Genomic DNA, 27,864 nt, shown 5'->3' with positions numbered 1-27,864 from the left:
GAACTAACCCTAACACTGCTGCTGATGATGAACTAACCCTAACACTGCTGCTGATGAACTAACCCTAACACTGCTGATGATGAACTAACCCTAACACTGCTGCTGATGATGAACTAACCCTAACACTGCTGCTGATGCAACATGAAGGTGAAGACATGCTTAATCCCTCCCTCCCTCATTCCCTCCCCTTCATCTCTGTTCCTTTCAGGGTGCAGTTGGACAGAAAGGTTCCAAAGGAAATCAGGTAACACATACTCACACACATACACACATACACACACAAACCCAAAGTGTCCAATAAATGATTCCAATAAATGCAATAAATTGACTGTGTGCGGTGTGTGCGTGTTTACTTGTGTGTGTACAAGGTCTTATTGACTGTGTGCGGTCTGTGTGTGTCTCTGCGTGTTTACGTGTGTGTGTACAGGGTTCTATTGGTCCAAGAGGAGATACAGGTCCCGCAGGCCCACCAGGACCACCTGTAAGTTCTAGCTCCTAGCTCCTAGCCCCTAGCCCCTAGCCCCTAGCTCCTAGCCCGTAGCCCGTAGCCCCTAGCTCCTAGCCCGTAGCCCCTAGCCCGTAGCCCCTAGCCCGTAGCCCCTAGCCCCTAGCTCCTAGCCCCTAGCCCCTAGCCCCTAGCTCCTAGCTCCTAGCTCCTAGCCCCTAGCTCCTAGCGCCTAGCCCCTAGCCCCTAGCTCCTAGCCCGTAGCCCCTAGCTCCTAGCTCCTAGCCCGTAGCCCCTAGCCCATAGCCCCTAGCCCCTAGCTCCTAGCCCTGTGCTATCTGAGGGTGTTGTTGTGGTCCGCAGGGTGGAGCGGAGCTGGGCCTGGTGTCCCTCCCACAGCGAGGGAGGAGGAGGAGGGAACACTGGGCTGTGGACGGCACCATGATGGAGGGAGGGGAGGAGGAGAGGATGGAAGAGGGAGGGGAGGAGGAGGGGAGGAGGGAGGGAGGGGAGGAGGAAGGGATGCAGGCAGACCAGGTAGGGGGGGAGGACGGAGGAGAGGAGAGGGTGATGGAGGAGGTGTTTGCGTCGCTGTCGTCTATGAGGTCTGAGGTGGAGGGCTTGAGGACTCCTCTGGGAACGTTCCACAGCCCTGCCAGGACTTGCAAGGAGCTGCAGCTCTGTCACCCACAGCTACCTGACGGTACCCACACACCTGGACACACACACCTGGACACACCTGGACACACACACCTGGACACACCTGGACACACACACACTTGTACACACACACACCTGTACACACCTGTACACACTGTGTCTGTCGGCCTGTCTGACTGACTCCTCCCTCCTCAGGTGAGTACTGGATCGACCCTAACCAGGGTTGCCATAGAGACTCTTTCAAGGCGTTCTGTAACTTCACCGCGGAGGGGGAGACCTGCCTGTACCCAGATAAGAGGTTCCAGTCGGTGAGACACACACACACACCATGTACACACACACACACCATGTACACACACACACTATACACATCATCATTGACAATGGTGATGATGATGGTGGTGATGGTGATGATGATGTTGCAGGTCAGACTAAGCAGCTGGAAGGGGGAGAAGCCTGGTAGCTGGTACAGCAGCTTCAAGAGGGGAAAACAGGTACAGGAGTGTATGGTGTGTGTAGGGGGAGTGTGTATGATGTGTGTGTTTGTGTATGGTGAATGTGTATGGTGAATGTGTATGGTGTGTGTGTGTAGAGGGAGTGTGTATGATATGTGTGTTTGTGTATGGTGAATGTGTCAGGGGTCAGATGGCTGAGTGGTTAGGGAATCGGGCTATTAATCATGTTAATGTTGCCGGTTCGATTCCCGGCCGTGAAAAATGACGTTGTGTCCTTGGGCAAGGCACTTCCCCCTACTTGCCTCGGGGGAATGTCCCTGTACTTACTGTAAGTCACTCTGGATAAGAGCGTCTGCTAAATGACTGAATGTAAATGTGTATGGTGTGTGTGTAGGGGGAGTGTGTGTACCTGTAGATTGTGTGTGTTTCCTGTAATTGCTCATATGTGAGTCCTCCTCCCCCCAGTTCTCCTACGTGGGCGGGGAAGGCGTGCCGGTGGACGTGGTGCAGCTGGTGTTCCTGCGCCTGCTCAGCGCCGGCGCCCGGCAGAGCTTCACCTACCTGTGCCAGAACTCTGTGGGGTGGCGTGACGCCTCGCTCTCCCTGCAGGGGGCGCTGCGCTTCAAGGCCAGCAGCGGGGAGGAGCTCACTCACCTCAACACACACTACATCACCGCCACACACGACGGCTGCCAGGTGGGGGTGGGCTAGGCGTGTGTGTGTGATTAGGAGTAGGGGTGCGTTTGTGATTAGGTCTAGGTGTGTGGGTGGGGGGTGTGTGTGGGTGTATGTGATATCTGTGTATGTGATATGTGTGTATTGGTGTGTGAATACATATACATATACGGACATTGTGTTTTCGTGTGAATTTATAACCAGTATTTGTATATGGTGTGTGTGGTGTGTGTGTGTGTGTGTGGTGTGTGTGGTGTGTGTGTGTGTGTGTGTGTGGTGTGTGTGTGTGTGTGTGTGGTGTGTGTGTGTGTGTGTGTGTGTGTGTGTGGTTGTGTGGTGTGTGTGGTGTGTGTGTGTGTGGTGTGTGTGTGTGTGTGTGTGTGTGTGTGGTGTGTGTGTGGTGTGTGTGTGGTGTGTGTGTGTGTGTGTGTGTGTGTGTGTGTGTGTGTGTGTGTGTGGTGTGTGTGTGGTGTGTGTGTGGTGTGTGTGTGTGGTGTGTGTGTGGTGTGTGTGTGTGTGTGTGTGTGTGTGTGTGTGTGTGGTGTGTGTGTGTGGTGTGTGTGTGTGTGTGGTGTGTGTGTGGTGTGTGTGTGTGGTGTGTGTGGTGTGTGTGTGGTGTGTGTGTGTGGTGTGTGTGTGTGTGGTGTGTGGTGTGTGTGTGTGGTGTGTGTGGTGTGTGTGTGTGTGTGGTGTGTGTGTGTGTGGTGTGTGTGTGTGGTGTGTGTGTGTGTGTGGTGTGTGTGTGTGTGGTGTCTGGTGTGTGTGTGTGGTGTGTGTGTGTGTGTGTGTGTGTGTGTGGTGTGTGTGTGGTGTGTGTGTGGTGTGTGTGGTGTGTGTGGTGTGTGTGGTGTGTGTGTGTGTGTGTGGTGTGTGTGGTGTGTGTGTGGTGTGTGGTGTGTGTGTGTGTGGTGTGGTGTGTGTGTGTGTGTGTGTGTGTGTGTGGTGTGTGTGTGTGTGTGTGTGGTGTGTGTGTGGTGTGTGTGTGTGGTGTGTGTGGTGTGTGTGTGTGTGTGGTGTGTGTGTGTGGTGTGGTGTGTGGTGTGTGTGTGTGGTGTGTGTGTGTTGTGGTGTGTGTGGTGTGTGGTGTGTGTGGTGTGTGTGTGTGTGGTGTGTGTGGTGTGTGTGTGTGGTGTGTGTGTGTGTGTGGTGTGTGTGTGTGTTGTGTGTGTGGTGTGTGTGTGTGTGGTGTGTGGTGTGTGTGTGTGGTGTGTGTGTGTGTGGTGTGTGTGGTGTGTGTGTGTGTGGTGTGTGGTGTGTGTGTGTGGTGTGTGTGTGGTGTGTGTGTGTGTGTGTGGTGTGTGTGTGTGGTGTGTGGTGTGTGGTGGTGTGTGTGTGTGTGGTGTGTGTGTGTGGTGGTGTGGTGTGGTGTGTGTGGTGTGTGTGTGTGGTGTGTGTGTGTGTGGTGGTGTGTGTGTGGTGTGTGTGTGTGTGTGGTGTGTGTGTGTGGTGTGTGGTGTGTGTGTGGTGTGGTGTGTGGTGTGTGTGTGTGTGTGGTGTGTGTGTGGTGTGTGTGTGTGTGTGGTGTGTGTGGTGTGTGTGTGTGTGCCCAGGCTGGGGCAGGGCAGGGCAGGACTGAGCTGCTGCTGGACGCCCCCCAGGCAGCCTTGCTGCCTCTGCTGGACGTGGCTGTGCTGGACTTCAGCAGCAGCAACCAGAAGTTCGGCTTCCAGCTCGGACCTGTCTGCTTCAGCGGCTTCCAGCTCGGACCTGTCTGCTTCAGCGGCTGACAGCACCGGGACCACCGGGACCACCGGGAGAGTTATTAGCAGAATAACAAGGACATTTTACCGATACATATTTATAATTCAGTTTTATCAAGAACAATGTTAATCATACACAGCACATACACACACACACAGACATGCACACAAACATTTTCTTTGAATCATATGTTACTCAGTTCACATTCCTCTTTACTGAAAACTCCCTCATCCGTCATCATATCCCTGAGGTGTTTGAATTGTTTGAAAGCTTGTGTTGTTTTTTGATGATGTTGTTGTTTGTGTGTTTGAGTGTAACTTGTCATGGTGCTATAGGACAGCTGTATCATATCACAGGGAGAGGGGCATTCTGGGAAATTGAGTTTTATTTCTGTATTTGGACTCAATCTGTTCCAAATCAATAATACATTGTGATTGTGTTTGTATTTTATTATTTTATTTAATCTTTATTTAACCAGGAAGGTTCATTGAGATATTAAATCTTTTTTTCAAGAATATCCCGGCTGAGATTGTCAGCCCTAAGTTGTTACAATATGAAAAACGACAAGTATATGTATTACAAGAATAACATATTGAGTGGTGTATGATGAAATCATAAAACAACTTTAAAAACATTTACAGTTCAGAATCAGCCCACGAATCCTTCATTTTAAAACACCAACCAGATGCTCCCGTTTCAAACGACTTTGAACAGAATTTGGTAAAAGGGCTTTCAATACTGGGTGCAGTGGCTAGTCTACACCACAAGATGGTGCTGTTGTACCAGCGTGCATGTCTTCAGAGAGAGACAGAGAGCGCGAGAAAGAGAGAAAGGAGGAGGGGTGAAGAGAGAAAGGGAGAGATAAAGGGAGGGAGAGGGGGAGAGAGGGTTAGGGGGAGGAGTATAAATGATAGAACAGTGCAGTCTGAGCCCCAGTCTGTTGGACCAAACACTATCCTCTCTCTCCTCTCTCTCTCTCTCCTCTCTCTCTCTGTTGGACCAAGGAGAGAACACTCTCCTCTCTCCTCTCTCCCCTCTCTCCTCTCTCGTTCTCCTTCCATCCCTACATCTCCAGCTCAAGACAACCCTAACCCTAACAACCCTAACCCTAACAAGTCTTTCTGTCTGTTTGGATTCATCTCCACCTTCCATCCATCCACCGGACTAAACAAGGATCTTATCTCCTCTCTGGACCATCCTGGACACTTCTGGGAAGGAGTGAGTGTGTGTGTGTCTGGATTATAGTGTGTTTGTGTTAGTTAGTTAGTTAGTTGGTGACAGTGTCTGTGTGTCTCTGAGTTAGTTCATTTGTGTGTATTTGTTTGAGTGAGTGATTTACTTAGTGTGTGTGATTGTGCGTGTGTGAAACAGTGTGCATGTATGAGTGTGTGTGTGCGTGACTTGTGTGCATGTGTGATTTAGTGTGTGTGATTTAGCCAGTGTTTGTTTGGGTGTGTGTGTGAGGATGAGTGTGCCTGTGATGAAGATTGGCGTGGTCCTGAGCACCATGGCGATGGTTGCTAACTGGATGTCTCAGACTCTGCCCTCATTGGTCGGCCTCAATGGAACCCTGGTCGCCCCCGACGGAACACATGAGAAGAGAGTCAGCGTATGTACACACACACACACACCCTCACACACACACACTCTCACACACACACACACTCACACACTTTCACACACACACACTCTCACACACACAGACGCACACACACACACTCTCCCACACACTCTCACACACACACACACACTCTCACACACCACACTCTCACACACACACACACATGCTCTCTCTCTGCTTTTCTCTTTCTTTTTCTATTTTTCAGTCTGAATGATTTACACATTACAATATTGGAGGGATGGATGGATGGAGGGATGAATGGATGGATGAAAATATTTTTTGGGGAGAGTTGTAAAGAGAAGAGTTGTAAAGAGAAAGAATAGATGTTGAATGTTTAAGGCAGTTTCTGTGTGCTGTTTGTTTAATGAAATATTCTCACTCACACACTCTCTCACACACACACGCACACACACACACACACACACACACACACACACACACACACACACACACACACACACACACACACACACACACACACACACCTTTGGCAGACAACCCAGTCCCCAGCATGCTCATAGTGGCACTTTGCAAGGTCAGCAGGTTCACAAAGACACATGTAGGGTCCACTCCCCCACACTGCCCCCCCCCCCCACACACACACACACACACTAAAACACACACACTCTCAGAGTAATTGCTGGAGGAACAGATGGAGAGGTTTGAGAGGTGCTGTGTTGCTAATTAAAGAGACCAGAGAGACCAGAGAGACCAGAGAGAGAGAGAGAGAGAGAGAGAGAGAGAGAGAGAGAGAGAGAGAGAGAGAGAGAGAGAGAGAGAGAGAGAGAGAGAGAGAGAGAAAGGGAGAAATTAGGACATCATTTGAATTACTGCAACCCCCCCCCCACCCCTGAATTACTGCAACCCCCCCCCCACCCCCCAGGGGGTTTTCCCAGGTGAGGAAGAGGAAGGTTGGAGTGTCTTCACCTCCTCCTCGGCCCCTGATGGGGGGTGTGTGTGTACCGTGGTCGCCCCCGGCAACAATCTCTGTAGCCGAGACGCCCACAGCCACCAGACCCACCTGCTCGCTTTGCAGGTGAGCAGGGGAGAGGGAGGGGGGCTGCGGTGTGTGTGTGGATGTGTGTGTGTGTGTGGATATGTGTGTGCTCTCTCTCTGCTCTCCCTCTGCTCTCTCTCTGCTCTCTCTCTGCTCTCTCTCTGCTCCCTCTCTGCTCTCTCTGCTCTCTCTCTGCTCTCTCTGCTCTCCCTCTGCTCTCTGCTCCCTCTCTGCTCTCTCTCTGCTCTCTCTGCTCTCTCTGCTCTCCCTCTGCTCTCTCTCTGCTCTCTGTCTGCTCTCTCTCTGCTCTCTCTGCTCTCTCTCTGCTCTCTCTGCTCTCCCTCTGCTCTCTCTCTGCTCCCTCTCTGCTCTCTCTCTGCTCTCTCTGCTCTCTCTGCTCTCCCTCTGCTCTCTCTCTGCTCTCTCTCTGCTCTCTCTCTGCTCTCCCTCTGCTCTCTCTCTGCTATCTCTGCTCTCTCTCTGCTCTCCCTCTGCTCTCTCTCTGCTCTCTCTGCTCCCTCTCTGCTCTCTCTGCTCTCCCTCTGCTCTCTCTCTGCTCTCTCTCTGCTCTCTCTGCTCTCTCTCTGCTCTCTCTGCTCCCTCTCTGCTCTCTCTGCTCTCCCTCTGCTCTCCCTATGCTCTCTCTGCTCTCTCTCTGCTCTCCCTCTGCTCTCCCTCTGCTCTCTCTCTGCTCCCTCTCTGCTCTCTCTCTGCTCTCTCTCTGCTCTCTCTCTGCTCTCTCTGCTCTCTCTCTGCTCTCTCTGCTCTCTCTCTCTGCTCTCTCTGCTCCCTCTCTGCTCTCTCTCTGCTCTCTCTGCTCTCTCTCTGCTCTCTCTCTGCTTTCTCTGCTCTCTCTCTGCTCTCCCTCTGCTCTCCCTCTGCTCTCTCTCTGCTCTCTCTCTGCTCTCTCTGCTCCCTCTCTGCTCTCTCTCTGCTCTCTCTCTGCTCTCTCTCTGCTCTCTCTGCTCCCTCTCTGCTCTCTCTCTGCTCTCTCTCTGCTCTCTCTGCTCCCTCTCTGCTCTTTCTCTGCTCTCTCTCTCTGCTCTCTCTCTGCTCTCTCTGCTCCCTCTCTGCTCTCTCTGCTCCCTCTCTGCTCTCTCTGCTCCCTCTCTGCTCTCTCTCTGCTCTCTCTCTGCTCTCTCTCTGCTCTCTCTGCTCTCTCTCTGCTCTCTCTGCTCTCCCTCTGCTCTCTCTCTGCTCTCTCTGCTCTCTCTCTGCTCTCTCTCTGCTCTCTCTCTGCTCCCTCTCTGCTCTCTCTCTGCTCTCTCTCATCTCTCTCTGCTCCCTCTCTGCTCTCTCTCTGCTCTCCCTCTGCTCTCCCTCTGCTCTCCCTCTGCTCTCTCTCTGCTCTCTCTGCTCTCTCTCTGCTCTCTCTGCTCTCTCTCTGCTCTCCCTCTGCTCTCCCTCTGCTCTCTCTGCTCTCTCTGCTCTCTCTGCTCTCTCTGCTTTCTCTGCTCCCTCTCTGCTCTCTTTCTGCTCTCCCTCTGCTCTCTCTCTGCTCTCCCTCTGCTCTCCCTCTGCTCTCCCTCTGCTCTCTCTCTGCTCTCTCTGCTCTCTCTGCTCTCTCTCTCTGCTCTCTCTGCTTTCTCTGCTCCCTCTCTGCTCTCTTTCTGCTCTCCCTCTGCTCTCTCTCTGCTCTCCCTCTGCTCTCCCTCTGCTCTCCCTCTGCTCTCTCTCTGCTCTCTCTGCTCTCTCTGCTCTCCCTCTGCTCTCCCTCTGCTCTCTCTCTGCTCTCCCTCTGCTCTCTCTCTGCTCTCTCTCTGCTCTCTCTGCTCTCTCTCTGCTCTCTCTGCTCTCTCTCTGCTCTCTCTGCTCTCTCTCTGCTCTCTCTCTGCTCTCTCTGCTCTCTCTCTGCTCTCTCTCTGCTCTCCCTCTGCTCTCCTTCTGTTCTCTCTCTTTGCTCTTTACAGGACTGTTGATTAGCTCTGTGTCTGCATCCTCACTGTGTGTGTGTACAGGTGTGTACAGGTGTGTCCAGGTGTCACATCCTCCTCCTCCACAGATGCAGACCGTCAGCCTGCTGATTCAGGACGTGTTTCTTGGTTCCTCCAGGGACCTGCAGCTCCTCCAGGACTCTGAACCCCTCCTGAGGGGGGTGGAGGGGCGGGTCCACACACACACACACACCCTCCTCACCCCACAGGCCCTGCAGGTACACACACACACCCTCCTCACCCCACAGGCCCTGCAGGTACACACACACACACACACACCCTCCTCACCCCACAGGCCCTGCAGGTACACACACACACCCTCCTCACCCCACAGGCCCTGCAGGTACACACACACACACACACCCTCCTCACCCCACAGGCCCTGCAGGTACACACACACACCCTCCTCACCCACAGGCCCTGCAGGTACACACACACACACACCCTCCTCACCCCACAGGCCCTGCAGGTACACACACACACCCTCCTCACCCCACAGGCCCTGCAGGTACACACACACACACACCCTCCTCACCCCACAGGCCCTGCAGGTACACACACACACCCTCCTCACCCCACAGGCCCTGCAGGTACACACACACACCCTCCTCACCCCACAGGCCCTGCAGGTACACACACCCTCCTCACCCCACAGGCCCTGCAGGTACACACACACACCCTCCTCACCCCACAGGCCCTGCAGGTACACACACACACACACACACCCTCCTCACCCCACAGGCCCTGCAGGTACACACACACACCCTCCTCACCCCACAGGCCCTGCAGGTACACACACACACACACACACCCTCCTCACCCCACAGGCCCTGCAGGTACACACACACACCCTCCTCACCCCACAGGCCCTGCAGGTACACACACACACACACACACCCTCCTCACCCCACAGGCCCTGCAGGTACACACACACACACACACCCTCCTCACCCCACAGGCCCTGCAGGTACACACACACACACACACCCTCCTCACCCCACAGGCCCTGCAGGTACACACACACACACACACACCCTCCTCACCCCACAGGCCCTGCAGGTACACACACACACACACCCTCCTCACCCCACAGGCCCTGCAGGTACACACACACACACACACACACACACACACCCTCCTCACCCCACAGGCCCTGCAGGTACACACACACACACACCCTCCTCACCCCACAGGCCCTGCAGGTACACACACACACACACCCTCCTCACCCCACAGGCCCTGCAGGTACACACACAGATAGAGGGATAGAAGAAGTGAAGGGCAGAGAAAGTGAAGGATGACAGAGATAAAGAACAGAGGGATGGAGAAACCAGGGGGACAGTGTGTGTGTCCTACAGATGATGTGTTTTTATCATCCATCCATCCCTCCCCCATATCTCCTCTTTCCCCCTCCCTCTTCTCCTCTCTCTCCTCCTTTCCTCTCTCTCTCTCCTCCTCTCCTCTCTCCTCTTCCTCTTCTCTCCTCCTCTCCTCTCCTCTCTCCTCTTCTCCTCTCCTCTCTCCTCTCCTCTCTCTCCTCCTCTCCTCCTCTCCTCCTCTCCTCTCCTCTCATCTCTCTCTCCTCCTCTCCACTCCCTCCTCTCCTCTCTCCTCTCCTCTCTTTCCTCTCTCCTCTCCTTTCCTCTCTCTCCTCTCTCCTCCTCTCTCCTCTCCTCTCTCTCCTCTCCTCTCATCTCTCTCCTCTCCTCTCCTCTCTCACTCCTCTCCTCTCTCTCCTCCTCTCCTCCTCTCCTCCTCTCCTCTCCTCTCTCTCCTCCTCTCCTCTCTCTCCTCCTCTCCTCTCCTCCTCTCCTCCTCTCCTCCTCTCCTCTCTCTCCTCTCCTCTCTCTCCTCCTCTCCTCTCTCTTCTCTTCTTTCAGGAGTTGAAGGGTCAGATGTCTCAACTTCTCCCCCTGCTGCTGGTGACATCACAGTACATGTCCCGCCTCCAGACCCTCTCCCTGCTCAGGGATCAACTCCTGAATCTGTCAGTCATCCTGTCAGCCAATCAGGAGGAGGCAGGGGATGGAGCTATGAGGAGCTGCAGGAGAGTGCTGTTGTCTTAGAGACACGTCTCCTGCCTGCATGAACAAGCTGGGTAGGGGAGTGTATGTGTGTGTGTGTGTGTGGGGGGGGGGGGGGGGTGGTGTGTAATGTGCGTGTGTGTGTGTGTGTGGGGTGGGGTTGTGTGTGAGGGTAGGTAAGCAATTTGGTTTTGCTAATAAACTTTGTTATAATTTATTTTCCTTTTCTGAACAAGATTTCATTTTAAGACAAAATTAAATGAACCGATTTACCTGTCTAACCATGTGTGTCCTCTGTTTGTATATGTGTGTGTGTGTGTCCTGTGCGTGTATATGTGTGTGCAGGGTGTGGTCACCTCACAGACATCAGTGCTCCAGTAACAGTGAGAGTTTCTGGATCGCGGTTCGGAGCCTGGATGACTGACGGCATGATGCTCTCCTCCGACACCCGGGTGTGTGTGTGTGTGAGGCACACCTGCATTGTCATTCACCTCACACACACACACACCCCCCACACAAACTTACACCACCTCTCTCTCCCAGTGAAGGACATATTAAGCAGGTTGTCAGGGGCAAACTGTGTGTGTGATTTATGTCACTGTGGTGACCCATGTCTGTTCCCTATTTGAGTGTATCCCTGGAGACAGAATCTAGATATGGCAAGTATGTCCCGGTTACCACTGACCCGACAACAGAGTCTTCTTGTAACCCGGTTACACAAAATGCTATTGTTACCATTGATTAGAGAAGAGACAGAGAGCGAGGGAGAGAGAGAGAGAGAGAGAGAGAGAGAGAGAGAGAGAGAGAGAGAGAGAGAGAAGAGAGAGAGAGAGAGAGGGAGGGGAGGGAGGGAGGCAGGGAGGGAGGGAGGGAGACAGAGAGAGAAAGAGAAAGAGAGAGAGAGAGAAAGACCAGAGAGAGGAGAGAGACCTACTCTGAATGAGCTCAGCGCCTCGTCTGGTCCTGGTGATGTATCCTCCCTGCAGAGGACGGCGACGTGATTGGTTGTGCTTGACCAGTAGGTGAGAGCAGCGCACCTTGTCTGGGTCCCCTCCCCCTCACCCGACGCTCCATTGGCTGCGTTGGTGATGTGGTTGAAGTAGTACACCCTACCTTTGGGGGGGGAGGAATAAAGAGGGGGGAGAGGGAGGGGGAGAGAGAGGAGGGGAGAGAGAGAGAGGAGGGAGGTGTAACAGATATTGGAGGCAGGGAAGTTGATGTGAGCAAAGAACCACTGGGATGGGTTCTGGAATCATTACAGAGAGACTGACCTCTCCTCTCTCTCTCTTTCTTATCCATCCATCCCTCCCCCACAACCTCCCCAATTCACTCCCTCTAATATCCTCTCCTCTGCCGTCCCCCTCAAACCTCCCCTCTCCTCTCAGGTGTGGAGTATGGACGGCTATGTTAACGGTAAGCGTGTGTTGGAGTTCAGGAACATGGAGGACTTCCTGCATGGGCGGAGCCTCACCCAGCACCTGCTGCCCTATCCCTGGTCTGGGACGGTCATGTGGTCTACAACGGCTCCCTCTACTACAACAAGCACCGCAGCAACAACCTGGTACGCTATTGACACAGGCAGCATCGTGGCATGTTATTGGCTAATACAGATGACTTGATTTATACAACTGCATTTCTTCAGACCTATGTATCATATACAATTATCCCACATTACAGAACTTCTCTATTCTACTTTACTCTTTCTGTTTTATTTGTATTTCTACTGTACTCCCCCCCCCCACTCCCCCCTCCACTCCCCCCTCCACTCCCCCCCTCCCCTCCTCCCCCCCCCCCCCCTCCACCCCCCCCCCCCTGACCCTCCCCCCCAGGTACAGTATGACCTCAGGTCTCGTCAGGTGCTGCAGCAGAGGACTCTGGAGGGGGCGGGGTCTGACACCTTCCCCTACAGCTGGGGCGGAGCTTCTGACATCGACCTCATGGTGGATGAGGTGGGGCTCTGGCGGTCCACGCCTCCCTCGCCAGCGCCGGCAACATCCAGGTGTGTGTCCAGGTGTGTGTACAGGTGTGTGTCCAAGTGTGTGTCCAGGTGTGTCCAGGTGTGTGTACAGGTGTGTGTCCAAGTGTGTGTCCAGGTGTGTGTCAGGTGTGTGAACAGGTGTGTATCCAGGTGTGTGTCCAGGTGTGTCAGGTGTGTGTCCAGGTGTGTGAACAGGTGTGTATCCAGGGTGTGTCCAGGTGTGTGTCCAGGTGTGTGAACAGGTGTGTATCCAGGTGTGTGTCCAGGTGTGTGAACAGGTGTGTATCCAGGTGTGTGGCCAGGTGTGTATCCAGGTGTGTATCCAGGTGTGTGAACAGGTGTGTATCCATGTGTGTGTCCAGGTGTGTGTCCAGGTGTGTGTCCAGGTGTGTGAACAGGTGTGTATCCAGGTGTGTGTCAGGTGTGTGTCCAGGTGTGTGGCCAGGCGTGTGTCCAAGGTGTGTGAACAGGTGTGTGTCCAGGTGTGTGTCTAGGCGTGTGTCCAGGTGTGTGAACAGGTGTGTGAACAGGTGTGTATCCAGGTGTGTATCCAGGTGTGTGTCCAGGTGTGTGTCCAGGTGTGTGTCCAGGTGTGTGGCAGGTGTGTGTCTAGGCGTGTGTCCAGGCGTGTGAACAGGTGTGTGTCCAGGCGTGTGTCCAGGTGTAATGTCCACCCTCCACAGGTGAGTCGTCTGGACCCCCTGACCCTGTCCCCCCTGCACTCCTGGGACACTGGCTTCCCCAAGCGCAGTGCTGGCGAGAGCTTCCTCATCTGTGGCACCCTCTACATCACCGACTCTCACCTGTCTGGAGCCAAGATCCGCTTCTCCTTCAGCACCACCAGCGGAGAGTATCGCTACACAGACATCCCCTTCCACAACCGCTACGCCCACATCTCCATGCTGGATTACAACCCCAGAGAGAGACTGCTCTTCTCCTGGAACAACGGACACCAGGTCCTCTACAACATCACCCTTGTTCAGCTGGTGTAGAGGGAGGAGGAGATAGGAGGAGGAGGGAGGGAGGGGAGGACAGGAGAGGCAAGGAGGGATAGAATAGAATTGTGATTCGATGAGAGAATGAACAGTGTGTGTGTCTCATCATGGTTATTGACATGTGAGCAGTAATAAAGAACATGGCCCTAACCATTGTCTCCTGGTCTGTGTCTGATAGGAGGAGAGGAGAGAGGAGGAGGAAGAGGAGGAGGAGAGGAGGAGAGACAGAGGGAGAGAGAGAGGGTGGTGATAGAGATGTTCTATATTTTGAGCAACAGATTGGGTAATGGAAACCAGCCAATTAAAACAGAGATACAGCAGGCTTGTACACTGCACACACAAGTGTGAGAGTATGTGTGTATATGAGTGTGTGTTTGAGAGGGTGTGTATGAATATGTGTGTGAGTGTGTGTGAAAGGGTGTGTATGAATATGTGTGTGTTTGTCTGAGTGTGTGTGTGAAAGTGTGTGTATGAATATGTGTGTGTGGGTGTGTGAGTGTGGGTGTGAGACGGTGTGTATGAATATATGTTTGTGTGAGTGTGTGTGTGTGTCACCAGCTTGTTGCTCCACAGGAGACAGGGCAGTACTGTGGAGGGAACACATGATTCTATAACCCACTATCCGGAACACTCACCCACACACATACATACAATCTCTCTCTCACACAAAGCAGCTCCACAGAAGTTAACACACAAGGTTTCTACAGAATACAATTCATCAATATCTTAAGAAAAAAACAGATCAATTAAATCTTGATCCATGATCTTTGATTTTCTGTTGTACTTAACTTTATTTAGTTTTTATATTTATATCATATATTTGTATGTTGTTTTGGATAAAAGCGTTGGCTTTTAACACACAATAATAATGAATAATTATAAACATGGTATTTTGGTTAATGCCTGCAATTCAGTGAACAACACTGCATGACAACAATAATGTTGAATGTATCTGTTGGCCCCCTGTTGAAATGGTCTAGAATCTCTCCTGCTGCCGTCTGCAGCTCTGCAGCTGAACCCTGCCCATCACTAGGTACCTCCTTCCTGCCTCGTTTCTCAACAAGAGAATGAAACACAAGGACAGTTGACCGCCTGGGTAAATAGTTGTTGTACTTGGTGTCATGTTACAGTCAATCCATGTAACTGGGATTACCGCTTCTGTTTGAAAACGGAGTGACACGGATACACCCCTCCCCTTTTCTTTCTCGCTCCTCACCGGTCGTGCGACCCAAACTTGTTTCAGGAAAAGCGGGCGAAAATATTTTCTCTCGCTTGAAGAAACAGGCGCGTCAGTCAAAGGAGAGGGCGTCCCCTTCCTCCTCGCGCTTCCTCCCTCACCTCCGCCCTCCCCGACCGACCGACCGACTTGGCGAAGAATCTTCGCAAGTTTATCAGACCGAGTCTCCCGGAATTATACAACAACTTGTTTATATATATATAACCGTGGGAACTATCCGCGGAGACATGGACTGGGGGAACGACCTGTGGGTAAGGAGTTCTAGTTCAGTTTCTACCCGTGTCACCTCGTCACTTAGCTAAACTCCTCCAGGCTCCAAGGTGAGGCTACATGAGAAGGGGATTGTGAACGCCAGCTGGTTTTCTCAGTGAACAGCCTGTCCGACCAATACATTGTTTTCAAGTCATGTTTCGGAGTCGCTCTGTATGTTTACAGCCTTGTGCACCGTGTCAAAGTTAACCCCGTACGGAGCAGTTCTCCTGTGTGAGAAACATTCCAGATTTGTCGGTGAGGCTTGAACTTGTTTCGCAACTTCTGCCTGCATACTTTGGAGTCATTAAAGAAGGCACACGAAGGCGGAGGTAGTGTACTGTAGCTGGTAGAAAGGACACGCGACAGTCCAGGTACCGTCCAGTCAGGAGTTGATAATGATAAGGGAGAGGTAGTGTGTGATACATTTCATTACACAACCAGTTGATGATCCAATTATTGGATACTTCAAGAAAAAATCACATATTCACGCAGTTGTTTTGACAGAGTTCCCTTGTCTGTGTGAGGCTAACAGTGGATTGTGGGTGGTAGTGGTGGTGGTGGTGGGGGGGGGGGGCAGGGTTCAGATAGTGGTGGTGGTGGTGGGGGGGGGGGGCAGGGTTCAGAGGTCATGGAGAGATCACACAATCTAAACCAGCCATGGTGACCAGGTGAGTTCTAAAGGTGCTCTATCCTTAACTCAGCCCTAGTGAGGCGTTAAATACAATTATTGTGATAACAAGTGGAGGGGACAGATTAGCAGTTTTTAAGAAGTGAAAGCCATAATGAAACGTCCTCCCCTGGTCTGGGGATGGAGGCAGAGGCAGCATGGTTACTGTATTGACACACAGCCCATGCTCTGCAGGCAGAGGCAGCATGGTTACTGTATTGACACACAGCCCATGCTCTGCAGGCAGAGGCAGCATGGTTACTGTATTGACACACAGCCCATGCTCTGCAGGCAGAGGCAGCATGGTTACTGTATTGAGACACAGCCCATGCTCAGCAGGCAGAGGCAGCATGGTTACTGTATTGAGACACAGCCTATGCTCAGCAGGCAGAGGCAGCATGGTTACTGTATTGAGACACAGCCCATGCTCAGCAGGCAGAGGCAGCATGGTTACTGTATTGAGACACAGCCCATGCTCAGCAGGCAGAGGCAGCATGGTTACTGTATTGAGACACAGCCCATGCTCAGCAGGCAGAGGCAGCATGGTTACTGTATTGAGACACAGCCCATGCTCAGCAGGCAGAGGCAGCATGGTTACTGTATTGAGACACAGCCCATGCTCAGCAGGCAGAGGCAGCATGGTTACTGTATTGAGACACAGCCCATGCTCAGCAGGCAGAGGCAGCATGGTTACTGTATTGAGACACAGCCCATGCTCAGCAGGCAGAGGCAGCATGGTTACTGTATTGAGACACAGCCCATGCTCAGCAGGCAGAGGCAGCATGGTTACTGTATTGAGACACAGCCCATGCTCAGCAGGCAGAGGCAGCATGGTTACTGTATTGAGACACAGCCCATGCTCAGCAGGCAGAGGCAGCATGGTTACTGTATTGAGACACAGCCCATGCTCAGCAGGCAGAGGCAGCATGGTTACTGTATTGAGACACAGCCCATGCTCAGCAGGCAGAGGCAGCATGGTTACTGTATTGAGACACAGCCCATGCTCAGCAGGCAGAGGCAGCATGGTTACTGTATTGAGACACAGCCCATGCTCAGCAGGCAGAGGCAGCATGGTTACTGTATTGAGACACAGCCCATGCTCAGCAGGCAGAGGCAGCATGGTTACTGTATTGAGACACAGCCCATGCTCAGCAGGCAGAGGCAGCATGGTTACTGTATTGAGACACAGCCCATGCTCAGCAGGCAGAGGCAGCATGGTTACTGTATTGAGACACAGCCCATGCTCAGCAGGCAGAGGCAGCATGGTTACTGTATTGAGACACAGCCCATGCTCAGCAGGCAGAGGCAGCATGGTTACTGTATTGAGACACAGCCCATGCTCAGCAGGCAGAGGCAGCATGGTTACTGTATTGAGACACAGCCCATGCTCAGCAGGCAGAGGCAGCATGGTTACTGTATTGAGACACAGCCCATGCTCAGCAGGCAGAGGCAGCATGGTTACTGTATTGAGACACAGCCCATGCTCAGCAGGCAGAGGCAGCATGGTTACTGTATTGAGACACAGCCCATGCTCAGCAGGCAGAGGCAGCATGGTTACTGTATTGAGACACAGCCCATGCTCAGCAGGCAGAGGCAGCATGGTTACTGTATTGAGACACAGCCCATGCTCAGCAGGCAGAGGCAGCATGGTTACTGTATTGAGACACAGCCCATGCTCAGCAGGCAGAGGCAGCATGGTTACTGTATTGAGACACAGCCCATGCTCAGCAGGCAGAGGCAGCATGGTTACTGTATTGAGACACAGCCCATGCTCAGCAGGCAGAGGCAGCATGGTTACTGTATTGAGACACAGCCCATGCTCAGCAGGCAGAGGCAGCATGGTTACTGTATTGAGACACAGCCCATGCTCAGCAGGCAGAGGCAGCATGGTTACTGTATTGAGACACAGCCCATGCTCAGCAGGCAGAGGCAGCATGGTTACTGTATTGAGACACAGCCCATGCTCTGCAGGCAGAGGCAGCATGGTTACTGTATTGAGACACAGCCCATGCTCAGCAGGCAGAGGCAGCATGGTTACTGTATTGAGACACAGCCCATGCTCAGCAGGCAGAGGCAGCATGGTTACTGTATTGAGACACAGCCCATGCTCAGCAGGCAGAGGCAGCATGGTTACTGTATTGAGACACAGCCCATGCTCAGCAGGCAGAGGCAGCATGGTTACTGTATTGAGACACAGCCCATGCTCAGCAGGCAGAGGCAGCATGGTTACTGTATTGAGACACAGCCCATGCTCAGCAGGCAGAGGCAGCATGGTTACTGTATTGAGACACAGCCCATGCTCAGCAGGCAGAGGCAGCATGGTTACTGTATTGAGACACAGCCCATGCTCAGCAGGCAGAGGCAGCATGGTTACTGTATTGAGACACAGCCCATGCTCTGCAGGCAGAGGCAGCATGGTTACTGTATTGAGACACAGCCCATGCTCAGCAGGCAGAGGCAGCATGGTTACTGTATTGAGACACAGCCCATGCTCAGCAGGCAGAGGCAGCATGGTTACTGTATTGAGACACAGCCCATGCTCAGCAGGCAGAGGCAGCATGGTTACTGTATTGAGACACAGCCCATGCTCTGCAGGCAGAGGCAGCATGGTTACTGTATTGAGACACAGCCCATGCTCAGCAGGCAGAGGCAGCATGGTTACTGTATTGAGACACAGCCCATGCTCAGCAGGCAGAGGCAGCATGGTTACTGTATTGAGACACAGCCCATGCTCTGCAGGCAGAGGCAGCATGGTTACTGTATTGAGACACAGCCCATGCTCAGCAGGCAGAGGCAGCATGGTTACTGTATTGAGACACAGCCCATGCTCAGCAGGCAGAGGCAGCATGGTTACTGTATTGAGACACAGCCCATGCTCAGCAGGCAGAGGCAGCATGGTTACTGTATTGAGACACAGCCCATGCTCAGCAGGCAGAGGCAGCATGGTTACTGTATTGAGACACAGCCCATGCTCAGCAGGCAGAGGCAGCATGGTTACTGTATTGAGACACAGCCCATGCTCAGCAGGCAGAGGCAGCATGGTTACTGTATTGAGACACAGCCCATGCTCAGCAGGCAGAGGCAGCATGGTTACTGTATTGAGACACAGCCCATGCTCAGCAGGCAGAGGCAGCATGGTTACTGTATTGAGACACAGCCCATGCTCTGGTCCTGTGCCAACTACTGTCTTTATAGATCACATGGGTTCTAGATCCTGTGTTCTAGATCCTCTAGAACAGAGGTGTACACCTCTTGTGTAACCTCTTTTTGAGGTTATGGTCTCTTGGTTCTAAGTCTAAGGTTATAGGATCAGGTTCTATGTCCCAGATACTAAGTTCTAGAGTCAGGTCCTAGCTTATATGTTCTGTATCCTGGGCACAAGGTTCTAGGACCAGAGTTCTGGATCCTGGAGACCTGGGATAGAGAGTGGTCCAGGCCTCTTGGTCAAGTGACACCACACACACACGCCTGTGGGGTTAGTGTAGGTACACACACACCTGTGGGGTTAGTGTAGGTACACACACGCCTGTGGGGTTAGTGTAGGTACACACACGCCTGTGGGGTTAGTGTAGGTACACACACGCCTGTGGGGTTAGTGTAGGTACACACACGCCTGTGGGGTTAGTGTAGGTACACACACGCCTGTGGGGTTAGTGTAGGTACACACACGCCTGTGGGGTTAGTGTAGGTACACACACGCCTGTGGGGTTAGTGTAGGTACACACACGCCTGTGGGGTTAGTGTAGGTACACACACGCCTGTGGGGTTAGTGTAGGTACACACACGCCTGTGGGGTTAGTGTAGGTACACACACGCCTGTGGGGTTAGTGTAGGTACACACACGCCTGTGGGGTTAGTGTAGGTACACACACGCCTGTGGGGTTAGTGTAGGTACACACACGCCTGTGGGGTTAGTGTAGGTACACACACGCCTGTGGGGTTAGTGTAGGTACACACACGCCTGTGGGGTTAGTGTAGGTACACACACGCCTGTGGGGTTAGTGTAGGTACACACACGCCTGTGGGGTTAGTGTAGGTACACACACGCCTGTGGGGTTAGTGTAGGTACACACACGCCTGTGGGGTTAGTGTAGGTACACACACGCCTGTGGGGTTAGTGTAGGTACACACACGCCTGTGGGGTTAGTGTAGGTACACACACGCCTGTGGGGTTAGTGTAGGTACACACACGCCTGTGGGGTTAGTGTAGGTACACACACGCCTGTGGGGTTAGTGTAGGTACACACACGCCTGTGGGGTTAGTGTAGGTACACACACGCCTGTGGGGTTAGTGTAGGTACACACACGCCTGTGGGGTTAGTGTAGGTACACACACGCCTGTGGGGTTAGTGTAGGTACACACACGCCTGTGGGGTTAGTGTAGGTACACACACACCTGTGGGGTTAGTGTAGGTGTGACTGTGGAATCTTGTGACCAGGGGGCACTGGAGGATGTAGTAAACATGAACAACTGCCCTCTGGTGTCTTAGTGTCCATCAGGTGGAAGGAGGCCGTGGAGCTTTAGAGAATGTTTTAGCCTGTAGCTAGCTTCTCTGTAGCTTTAGCTAGCTTCTCTGTAGCCTATTGCTAACTTCTCTGTAGCTTTAGCTAGCTTTCCTGTAGGCTGTTGCTAACTTCTCTGTAGCTGTTGCTAACTTCTCTGTAGCCTGTTGCTAGCTTCTCTGTAGCTGTAGCCTGTAGCTATAAATGATTTCTAGCTTGATTCTCCTTATTAATGACCAACAGACAGGCGTTGCTGGTTTTCTTCTTGGTTCCGGCAGTCACATCACTTGTATCTGGAGGGCACACACACACACGCACACACACGCACACACACACACACACACACACACACACACACACACACACACACACACACACTAGGGTGGGGATCTGTACTAGGAGGGGCCCCAGGGACCGTCACAGGGTGGAGCTGGGGGTGATCTCACACACACAGGACACACACACACACAGACAGGACACACCCACACACACAGGACACACACCCACACACACAGGACACACACACACACACACAGGACACACACACACACAGACAGGACACACACACACAGGACACACACACACACACACAGGACACACACACAGACAGGACACACCCACACACAAACACTGTGTCCTGTCTGTGTGTGTGTGTGTGTGTGACCCTCAAACATTCATAAAGACTGAGACACAGACACACCTACCTGGATATGCCTGTCTGACTGGTTCCTGTGTGTGTGTGTGTGTGTGTGTGAGGATGTGTGTGTCTGAGTATGTGTGTGTGTTGGATTCAAAGAAGAATGTGCTGAGTCTCTTCTATAGAGTATATGTGTGTGTGTGTAACCCCTGTGGTCTCTCTCTCTAGGACCAGTATGATGTCATCGACAAACACACCCAATCAGGGTTGGAGCTCATGGAACGCTACATCAAGTTTGTTAAAGAACGCACAGACATAGAGCAGAGCTACGCCAAGCAGCTACGGTGAGCGTGTGTGTGGTGTATGTGAGTGTGTGTGTGGTGTGTGTGTACATGTGATATTTCCGTTCAATTAATTTCATTTAGTGTACATGTGTTTTGGTTATTACATACAGTAATGTAGAATAACAGCTCTCTGGCCCCCCAGGAGTCTGACTAAGAGGTACGCAAAGAGAAGCAAAGCAGAGGAGCTGGAGTGCAGGTGAACACTACCCCCCCCACACACACACACACACACACACTCACACACACACTCACACACACACACAACCAGTCCACCAATGACAGCTTGTCCTGTGTCCCCTCTCCCTGGCAGGTTCACCAATCACGCGTCGTTCCAGGACATTCTGAATGAGCTGAACGACTACGCAGGCCAGCGAGAGCTGGTGGCTGAGAACCTGGTGACGGGGGTGTGTGTGGACCTCAGCAAGTACCTGCAGGAGCTGAAGACGGAGAGGAAATCTGTAAGAGGAGGAGAAGGAGAGGGAGGAGGGAAGAGGAGATGGAGGAGGAGGAGGGAAGAGGAGGAGGAGAGGGAGGGAGGAGGGAAGAGGAGAGGGAGGAGAGGGAGGAGAGGGAGGGAGGAAGGAAGAGGAGAGGGAGGGAGAGGGAGGGAGGAAGGAAGAGGAGAGGAGAGGGAGGGAGGAGGTAAGAGGAGAGGGAGGGAGGGAGGGAGGAGGGGAGGGAGGAGGAGAAGAGGAAAGGGAGGGTGAAAGTGAAGAAGACAGTTTTTGATCATAATGCAACATTTAATGTCCCTCCCTCCCTCCCTCCCTCCCTCCCTCTCTCTCTAGTATCTAATTGAGGCTAAGAAGGCCCAGCATAGCCTGGAGGCGAGCTTCAAACAGCTGGAGACTGTGAGTTCCTGCTCCTCCACACCTGGACACACACCTGTTCACACACCTGGACACACACCTGGACACACACCTGTTTACACACCTGTTCACACACCTTGACACACACCTGGACACACACCTGGATACACACCTGTTCACACACCTGTTCACACACCTGGACACACACCTGTTCACACACCTTGACACACACCTGGACACACACCTGGAGACACACCTGGACACACACCTGTTCAAACACCTGGACACACACTTGTTCACACACCTGTTCACACACCTGGACACACACCTGGACACACACCTGGACACACTCACCTGGACACACACCTGGACACACTCACATCTTATTCATTAAGAGACGCTTTTATCCAAGTGACTGAACAATAGTTTGTACAGAAGGTACAGCAGATCAACGATCAAAAGTGTCAAGTAAGGATCTGCCTTTACCAGGCACAGTGCAAAAATACAAAAATGAATGTGTGTGTGTTTGTGTGTGTGCAGATTAAGAAGCGTTGTGCTAAGGAGTGGGCGGAGGCAGAGAAAGCGTTGCTGCAAGCAGAGAAGATCGAGCAGGACACCAATGCTACGAAGGCTGACGTAGAAAAGGTCCACACACACCATACACACACCCACACACACACCATACACACACCCACACACACACCATATACACACACACCATACTCACACACATACACACGCACTCATGGACACAGGTTTCTTACTCACAGTGCCCCCCCCTCCCCCAGGTGAAGCAGCACTCCCATGCCAGGGTGCACTCTGCAGAGGAGTGCCGGAATGACTATGCTGCCTACCTGCAGAGATACAACAAGGAGCAGCATGGCTTCTACTACACAGACATCCCTCTGATGTTCAACGTGAGACACGCACACACACACACACACACGCACACACACGCACACACACGCACACACACGCACACACACGCACACACACGCACGCACACGCACACGCACACGCACACACACACGCACACACACTAGCAGAAGGATACCTCCAGCTGGTATATATATATATATACACGTGTGTGTGTGTGTTTAGAAGCTACAGGACATGGATGAGAAGCGTGGCTCCAGACTAGCTGCAGGGTACCTCCAGCTGGCAGAGACAGAGCGCAATGTCACACCCATCATCTCCTGCTGTTTAGACGGCATCGCCAGCGCAGCGGCCAAAACCAACCCTGCACAGGTGGGTGACGGGCAGCACCACTACACCTGTGACCTGTACCACTACACCTGTGACCTGTACCACTACACCTGTGACCTGTACCACTACACCTGTGACCTGTACCACTACACCTGTGACCTGTACCACTACACCTGTGACCTGTACCACTACACCTGTGACCTGTACCACTACACCTGTGACCTGTACCACTACACCTGTGACCTGTACCACTACACCTGTGACCTGTACCACTACACCTGTGACCTGTACCACTACACCTGTGACCTGTACCACTACACCTGTGACCTGTACCACTACACCTGTGACCTGTACCACTACACCTGTGACCTGTACCACTACACCTGTGACCTGTACCACTACACCTGTGACCTGTACCACTACACCTGTGACCTGTACCACTACACCTGTGACCTGTACCACTACACCTGTGACCTGTACCACTACACCTGTGACCTGTACCACTACACCTGTGACCTGTACCACTACACCTGTGACCTGTACCACTACACCTGTGACGTGTGTGGTATGGGTACAGCTCAGTGGTTAGAGCATTACAGGTTTCAACTTCAAATCCCCCCCGTATATCACTTTGGATAAAGCATGTGTTAAATAGTGTTAAATAGAAATATCCTGTGGATACTGAACCCTGTGTGTGTGTGTGTGTGTGTGTGCGTGTGTGTGTGCGTGTGCGTGTGTGTGTAGGACTCCATGCTCCTGGTGGAGCAGCATAAGTCAGGTTTTGAGCGTCCAGGAGAGGTGGAGTTTGAGGACTACAGCCAGACAGCCAGGGCACCCGAGAGCCTGCAGGGGCCCAGGACCAAGCCCAAACTCTGGCCCTTCATCAAGAAGAACAAGGTCTCTACCCGTGTTCCCCTAGGAGCTTTTTCAAGGGGGGCGGTAGACCAAAATGTTGCCTCCCATTTATTTTCAATGCAAGTCATGTGACAGGAGTCATGTGACAGGCCCCACAAGGCAGTGTGACATACCTGGCAGCGTGAACAGGAAACCTAGCAAGAGAAGCTAAATCTATTCTATGCGTTTATTAGGGCATTTGTGACGAGCAACGTCAGTATGTTGCCTATCAAAATAGCACAGCTAGCATAACACAACTAGCACAGTATATGCAAGGAAGTAAATGCTATTCCCAGCGCCACACCGCTCACAAGGAGCTAATAGACTAATTCAGTCGCTGCCAGTGGATCTAGTGTAGCCTTCTCATCGACAGGTGATCAGCCGTAGGTAACAAGGGCAATGTTGCACAAACTTTAGTTTATCAAACTTCTGAGGTGACGAGCAAGAAGCGGATTGCCTGTGAGAGGGAGGGAAGGAGGGGGGGGGGGGTGGTATGTGTGAAAACAGCTTTATCTCGTGCGTCCATTTATTTGTTTTTTGTTATTTGGAATCGGGCTAGTAATCAGAAGGTTGCCTGTTCGATTCCCGGCTGTGCAAAATGACACTGTGTCCTTGGGCAAGGCACTTCACATTTACATTTAATCATTTTAGCAGACGCTCTTATCCAGAGCGACTTAACATGTTCACTTCACCCTACTTGCCTCGGGAGAATGTCCCTGTACTTACTGTAAGTCGCTCTGGATAAGAGCGCCTGTTAAATGACTAAATGTAAATGTTATTCAAAACTTTAAAATATATATTTTTTGTGTGAGGTATGTGTGTGTGTGAGAGAGAGGGGTGTGTGTGTGCAGCATGAGGTGAGAACATGTTAAGTTGTGTGATGTTAGAATGACACGTGTGTGTGTGTGTTCTCTATTCTGTCTCCAGATGTCGCATGGTGATAAACACATGGTAACAGTTTCTACGGTTAGGATTACCATGGTGAAGTGGTTGTTAGGGGCATATTGATGATCAGGGTTTGTGGTTGGTTGTGGATTGATGGTTCCTTTATGGTTTGAACCAATCACAAACACTTATTTCTGCTTTCAATTATCCTCCTCTCTCTCTCTCTCTCTCTTTTTTTCAAAACTTTATCCTTCTCTGTCAGATCCTCCTCCCCCACTCCACCTCTCCTCTCCTCTCCCTCTCTCCCCCTCTCCTCTCCTCCCCCACTCCACCTCTCCTCCATCCATCCAAGCGCTCCATCTACTGGTGTAGGGTTGTAGTGCAAGGAATGATCTATCCAATACTGTTATGCTCAATATACAACAAAATTGTTACATGTGTGTATGTGTGTGTGGTGTGTATGTGTGTGTGTGGTGTGTGTGTATGTGTGCGTGCATGTGTGTATGTGTGCGTGTGTGTGTGCATGTGTGTATGTGTGCGTGTGTGTGTGGTGTGTGTGTGCATGTGTGTGGTGTGTGCATGTGTGTGTGGTGTGTGTGTGGTGTGTATATGTGTGGTGTGTGTGGTGTGTGCGTGTGTGTATGTGTGCGTGTGTGGTGTGTGCACGTGTGTGCATGTGTGTGTGGTGTGTGTATGTGTGGTGTGTATGTGTGGTGTGTGTGTGTGTGTGGTGTGTGTATGTGTGCATGTGTGTGGTGTGTGTATGTGTGGTGTGTGTGGTGTGTGGTGTGTGTGTGTGGTGTGGTGTGTGTGGTGTGTGTATGTGTGCATGTGTGTGGTGTGTGTATGTGTGCATGTGTGTGGTGTGTGTATGTGTGCATGTGTGTGTATGTGTGCATGTGTGTGGTGTGTGTATGTGTGCATGTGTGTGGTGTGTGTATGTGTGCATGTGTGTGGTGTGTGTATGTGTGCATGTGTGTGGTGTGTGTATGTGTGTATGTGTGCATGTGTGTATGTGTGTGTCCAGCCCCCCCCTGCAGAGGACTACTCCCACCTCCCTCCAGAGCAGAGAAGGAAGAAGCTGCAGGCCAGGGTTGATGACGTCACAAAGGACCTGCAGAAGGAGACAGACCAGAGGTGTGACATCATCATCAGGAGACGAACCTGTAAACATGGTGTCCAAGGAGACCAAAGGGACAGTCAATCACACAATAATCTTTCTGTCTGTCTTCATTCCCCTTTATATCCTCCTTCTTCTCCTCCTCTTCTCTTCTCTTCCTCTCCTCCCCCTCTCTTCTCCTCCTCCTCTCCTCTCCTCCTCAGTGAGGCTCTAGAGAAGATGAAGAGTGTGTACCAGCAGAACCCTGCTCTGGGGGACCCAGCCAGCCTGGAGCCCCAGATCTCACACACCTCCCAGACCCTCGCCCGGCTGAGGGGGGAGCTGGCCAAGTATGAGGTACACACCACACACACCACACACAACAGAATACAAAAAAACTTAGAGTGGAGTTCATTCATTGTGCGCCCGTGTCCGTGGTGTGTGTGTGTGTGTGTTGCAGTCGTGGCTGTCAGAAGCTGTTGGAGGAGAGGACTCGACTAGCAACAACAACTACCAGCACAGGTGTGTGTGTGTGTTTGTGTGAGAGAATGTGTGTTCTGTATTTTTGCATACTTGTATATTTTGAATATTGTTTTGTTTTACGTATATGTCTGTCTGTGTGTGTGTGTGTGTGTGTGGATCTGCAGCACAGTAACTGGAGATCCCTCCCAGAACATCTACTCAGAGTTTGATGACGACTTTGATGATCTGGAGGTTCCTGTAGGACAGTGTACCGCCCTCTACTCCTTCGAGGGTAGGCTTTCACACACACGCTAGCTAGCTAACTCCTACTACAGGACCATTCAGGAGTCAGGTGGCTGAGCGGTGAGGGAATTTGGCTAGTAATCCGAAGGTTGCTGGTTTGATTCCCGGCAGTGACAAATGACGTTGTGTCCTTGGGCAAGGCACTTCACCCTACTTGCCTCGGGGGAATGTCCCTGTACTTACTGTAAGTCGCTCTGGATAAGAGCGTCTGCTAAATGAAAAATGAACATGCACACGCTAGCTAACTCCTACTACAGGAACACACACAGGTAGCTAACTCCTACTACTGGAACACAGCTAGCTAACTAACTGTGTGTGTGGGTATGGTGCATGTGTATACCTCTGTGTGTGTGTGTGTGTGTGTGTTCAGGCTCCAGCGAGGGCACCATCTCTGTCCAGCAGGGGGAGCAGTTGAGTGTGATGGAGCAGGATAAAGGAGACGGCTGGATCCGTGTACAGAGAGCCAGCGGAGACGAGGGCTACATCCCCTCCTCCTACACACAGTAACACACACACATCCAGTAACACACACAGTAACACACACACATCCAGTAACACACACAGTAACACACCCACACACAGTAACACACACACACATCCAGTAACACACACAGTAACACACACACAACCTCCTACACACTCTACACTAACACCAGCCAGCAGCACATGTGCATCATGTGACTGCTGTTTGTTTTTGTCTCCAAAATCACTTTGAATTGTCATCCCTCCACCATTGTGTTCTAGTCTTGTCCTGTTAGGTTCTCCTGTGTGGTTCTTCTGTGTTCTATGTGGGTTAGGGCTAGGGTGGTTCTGTGTTCATGTTAGAAGAACCACCACTGTCTTGTTCGAACCTTTCTAGATTTACCTCCTCACTGCAAACTCCCTCTCTCTCCCCTCCTCCCTCCTTCTCCCCTCTCCCTCCTCTCAAGCAATCTGCAGATGAGCTAGGACATTCTCTGTATATTTTTTAGTTTAGATTTTACTGATATATAAACTGTAAATGATATTTTTAAAACTTGTATTTACATATTATTGTTTGGAAATCTGGAAATAATTATTACATAAACTACGAGATGTATGT

At 52.0% G+C, this 27,864-nt stretch overlaps 3 protein-coding genes across 5 annotated transcripts in view; all 3 read left to right on the top strand.

Moving 5' to 3' along the window:
• Nucleotides 1-4,570, top strand: part of col5a3b (collagen, type V, alpha 3b) — a 37,267-nt gene extending 32,697 nt beyond the window's left edge. Inside the window, exons 54-60 of the mRNA XM_062448532.1 lie at nt 209-244; nt 428-481; nt 809-1,148; nt 1,301-1,413; nt 1,531-1,599; nt 2,026-2,256; nt 3,786-4,570. Of these exons, the coding sequence (XP_062304516.1) occupies nt 209-244; nt 428-481; nt 809-1,148; nt 1,301-1,413; nt 1,531-1,599; nt 2,026-2,256; nt 3,786-3,962 (1,020 nt within the window). The 3' untranslated portion in view covers nt 3,963-4,570. The remainder of the gene's footprint in view (nt 1-208; nt 245-427; nt 482-808; nt 1,149-1,300; nt 1,414-1,530; nt 1,600-2,025; nt 2,257-3,785) is intronic.
• On the top strand, nt 2,805-13,623 carry LOC134008957 (noelin-2-like). Its single transcript, XM_062448561.1, is given in 14 exon segments — nt 2,805-2,830; nt 5,153-5,545; nt 6,441-6,593; nt 8,557-8,661; nt 9,153-9,191; nt 10,369-10,510; nt 10,513-10,563; nt 10,566-10,586; nt 10,858-10,964; nt 11,898-12,012; nt 12,015-12,073; nt 12,342-12,471; nt 12,474-12,511; nt 13,174-13,623. Coding segments are annotated over 13 exon segments (1,413 nt in total). The 5' UTR covers nt 2,805-2,830; nt 5,153-5,401; the 3' UTR covers nt 13,483-13,623.
• A 1,085-nt stretch (nt 13,624-14,708) lies between these two features.
• LOC134008955 (cdc42-interacting protein 4 homolog) lies at nt 14,709-27,861 on the top strand. 3 transcript variants are annotated; one of them, XM_062448554.1, is made up of 15 exons: nt 14,709-14,973; nt 21,010-21,125; nt 21,268-21,321; nt 21,436-21,583; nt 21,914-21,976; nt 22,475-22,579; nt 22,723-22,851; nt 23,036-23,182; nt 23,885-24,037; nt 24,962-25,000; nt 25,947-26,056; nt 26,243-26,375; nt 26,479-26,540; nt 26,666-26,772; nt 27,154-27,861. In XM_062448554.1, the coding sequence occupies exons 1-15, from the start codon at nt 14,950-14,952 to the stop codon at nt 27,288-27,290; spliced, it is 1,527 nt and encodes a 508-aa protein (XP_062304538.1). In that variant the 5' UTR covers nt 14,709-14,949; the 3' UTR covers nt 27,291-27,861. The 3 variants fall into 3 exon arrangements, with proteins under 3 accessions (XP_062304538.1, XP_062304539.1, XP_062304541.1); XM_062448555.1 differs by having other exon boundaries at nt 14,710-14,973; nt 24,962-24,985; XM_062448557.1 differs by lacking the exon at nt 24,962-25,000 and having other exon boundaries at nt 14,712-14,973.
• The last annotated feature ends 3 nt before the right edge of the window (nt 27,862-27,864 follow it).

This window comes from Osmerus eperlanus, chromosome 22, assembly GCF_963692335.1.
Source record: "Osmerus eperlanus chromosome 22, fOsmEpe2.1, whole genome shotgun sequence".
In the NCBI taxonomy this organism is placed as follows: domain Eukaryota; kingdom Metazoa; phylum Chordata; class Actinopteri; order Osmeriformes; family Osmeridae; genus Osmerus; species Osmerus eperlanus.
Note: the sequence above shows the minus strand (reverse complement) of the source record. Positions and strands in the feature narration are given on the sequence as shown.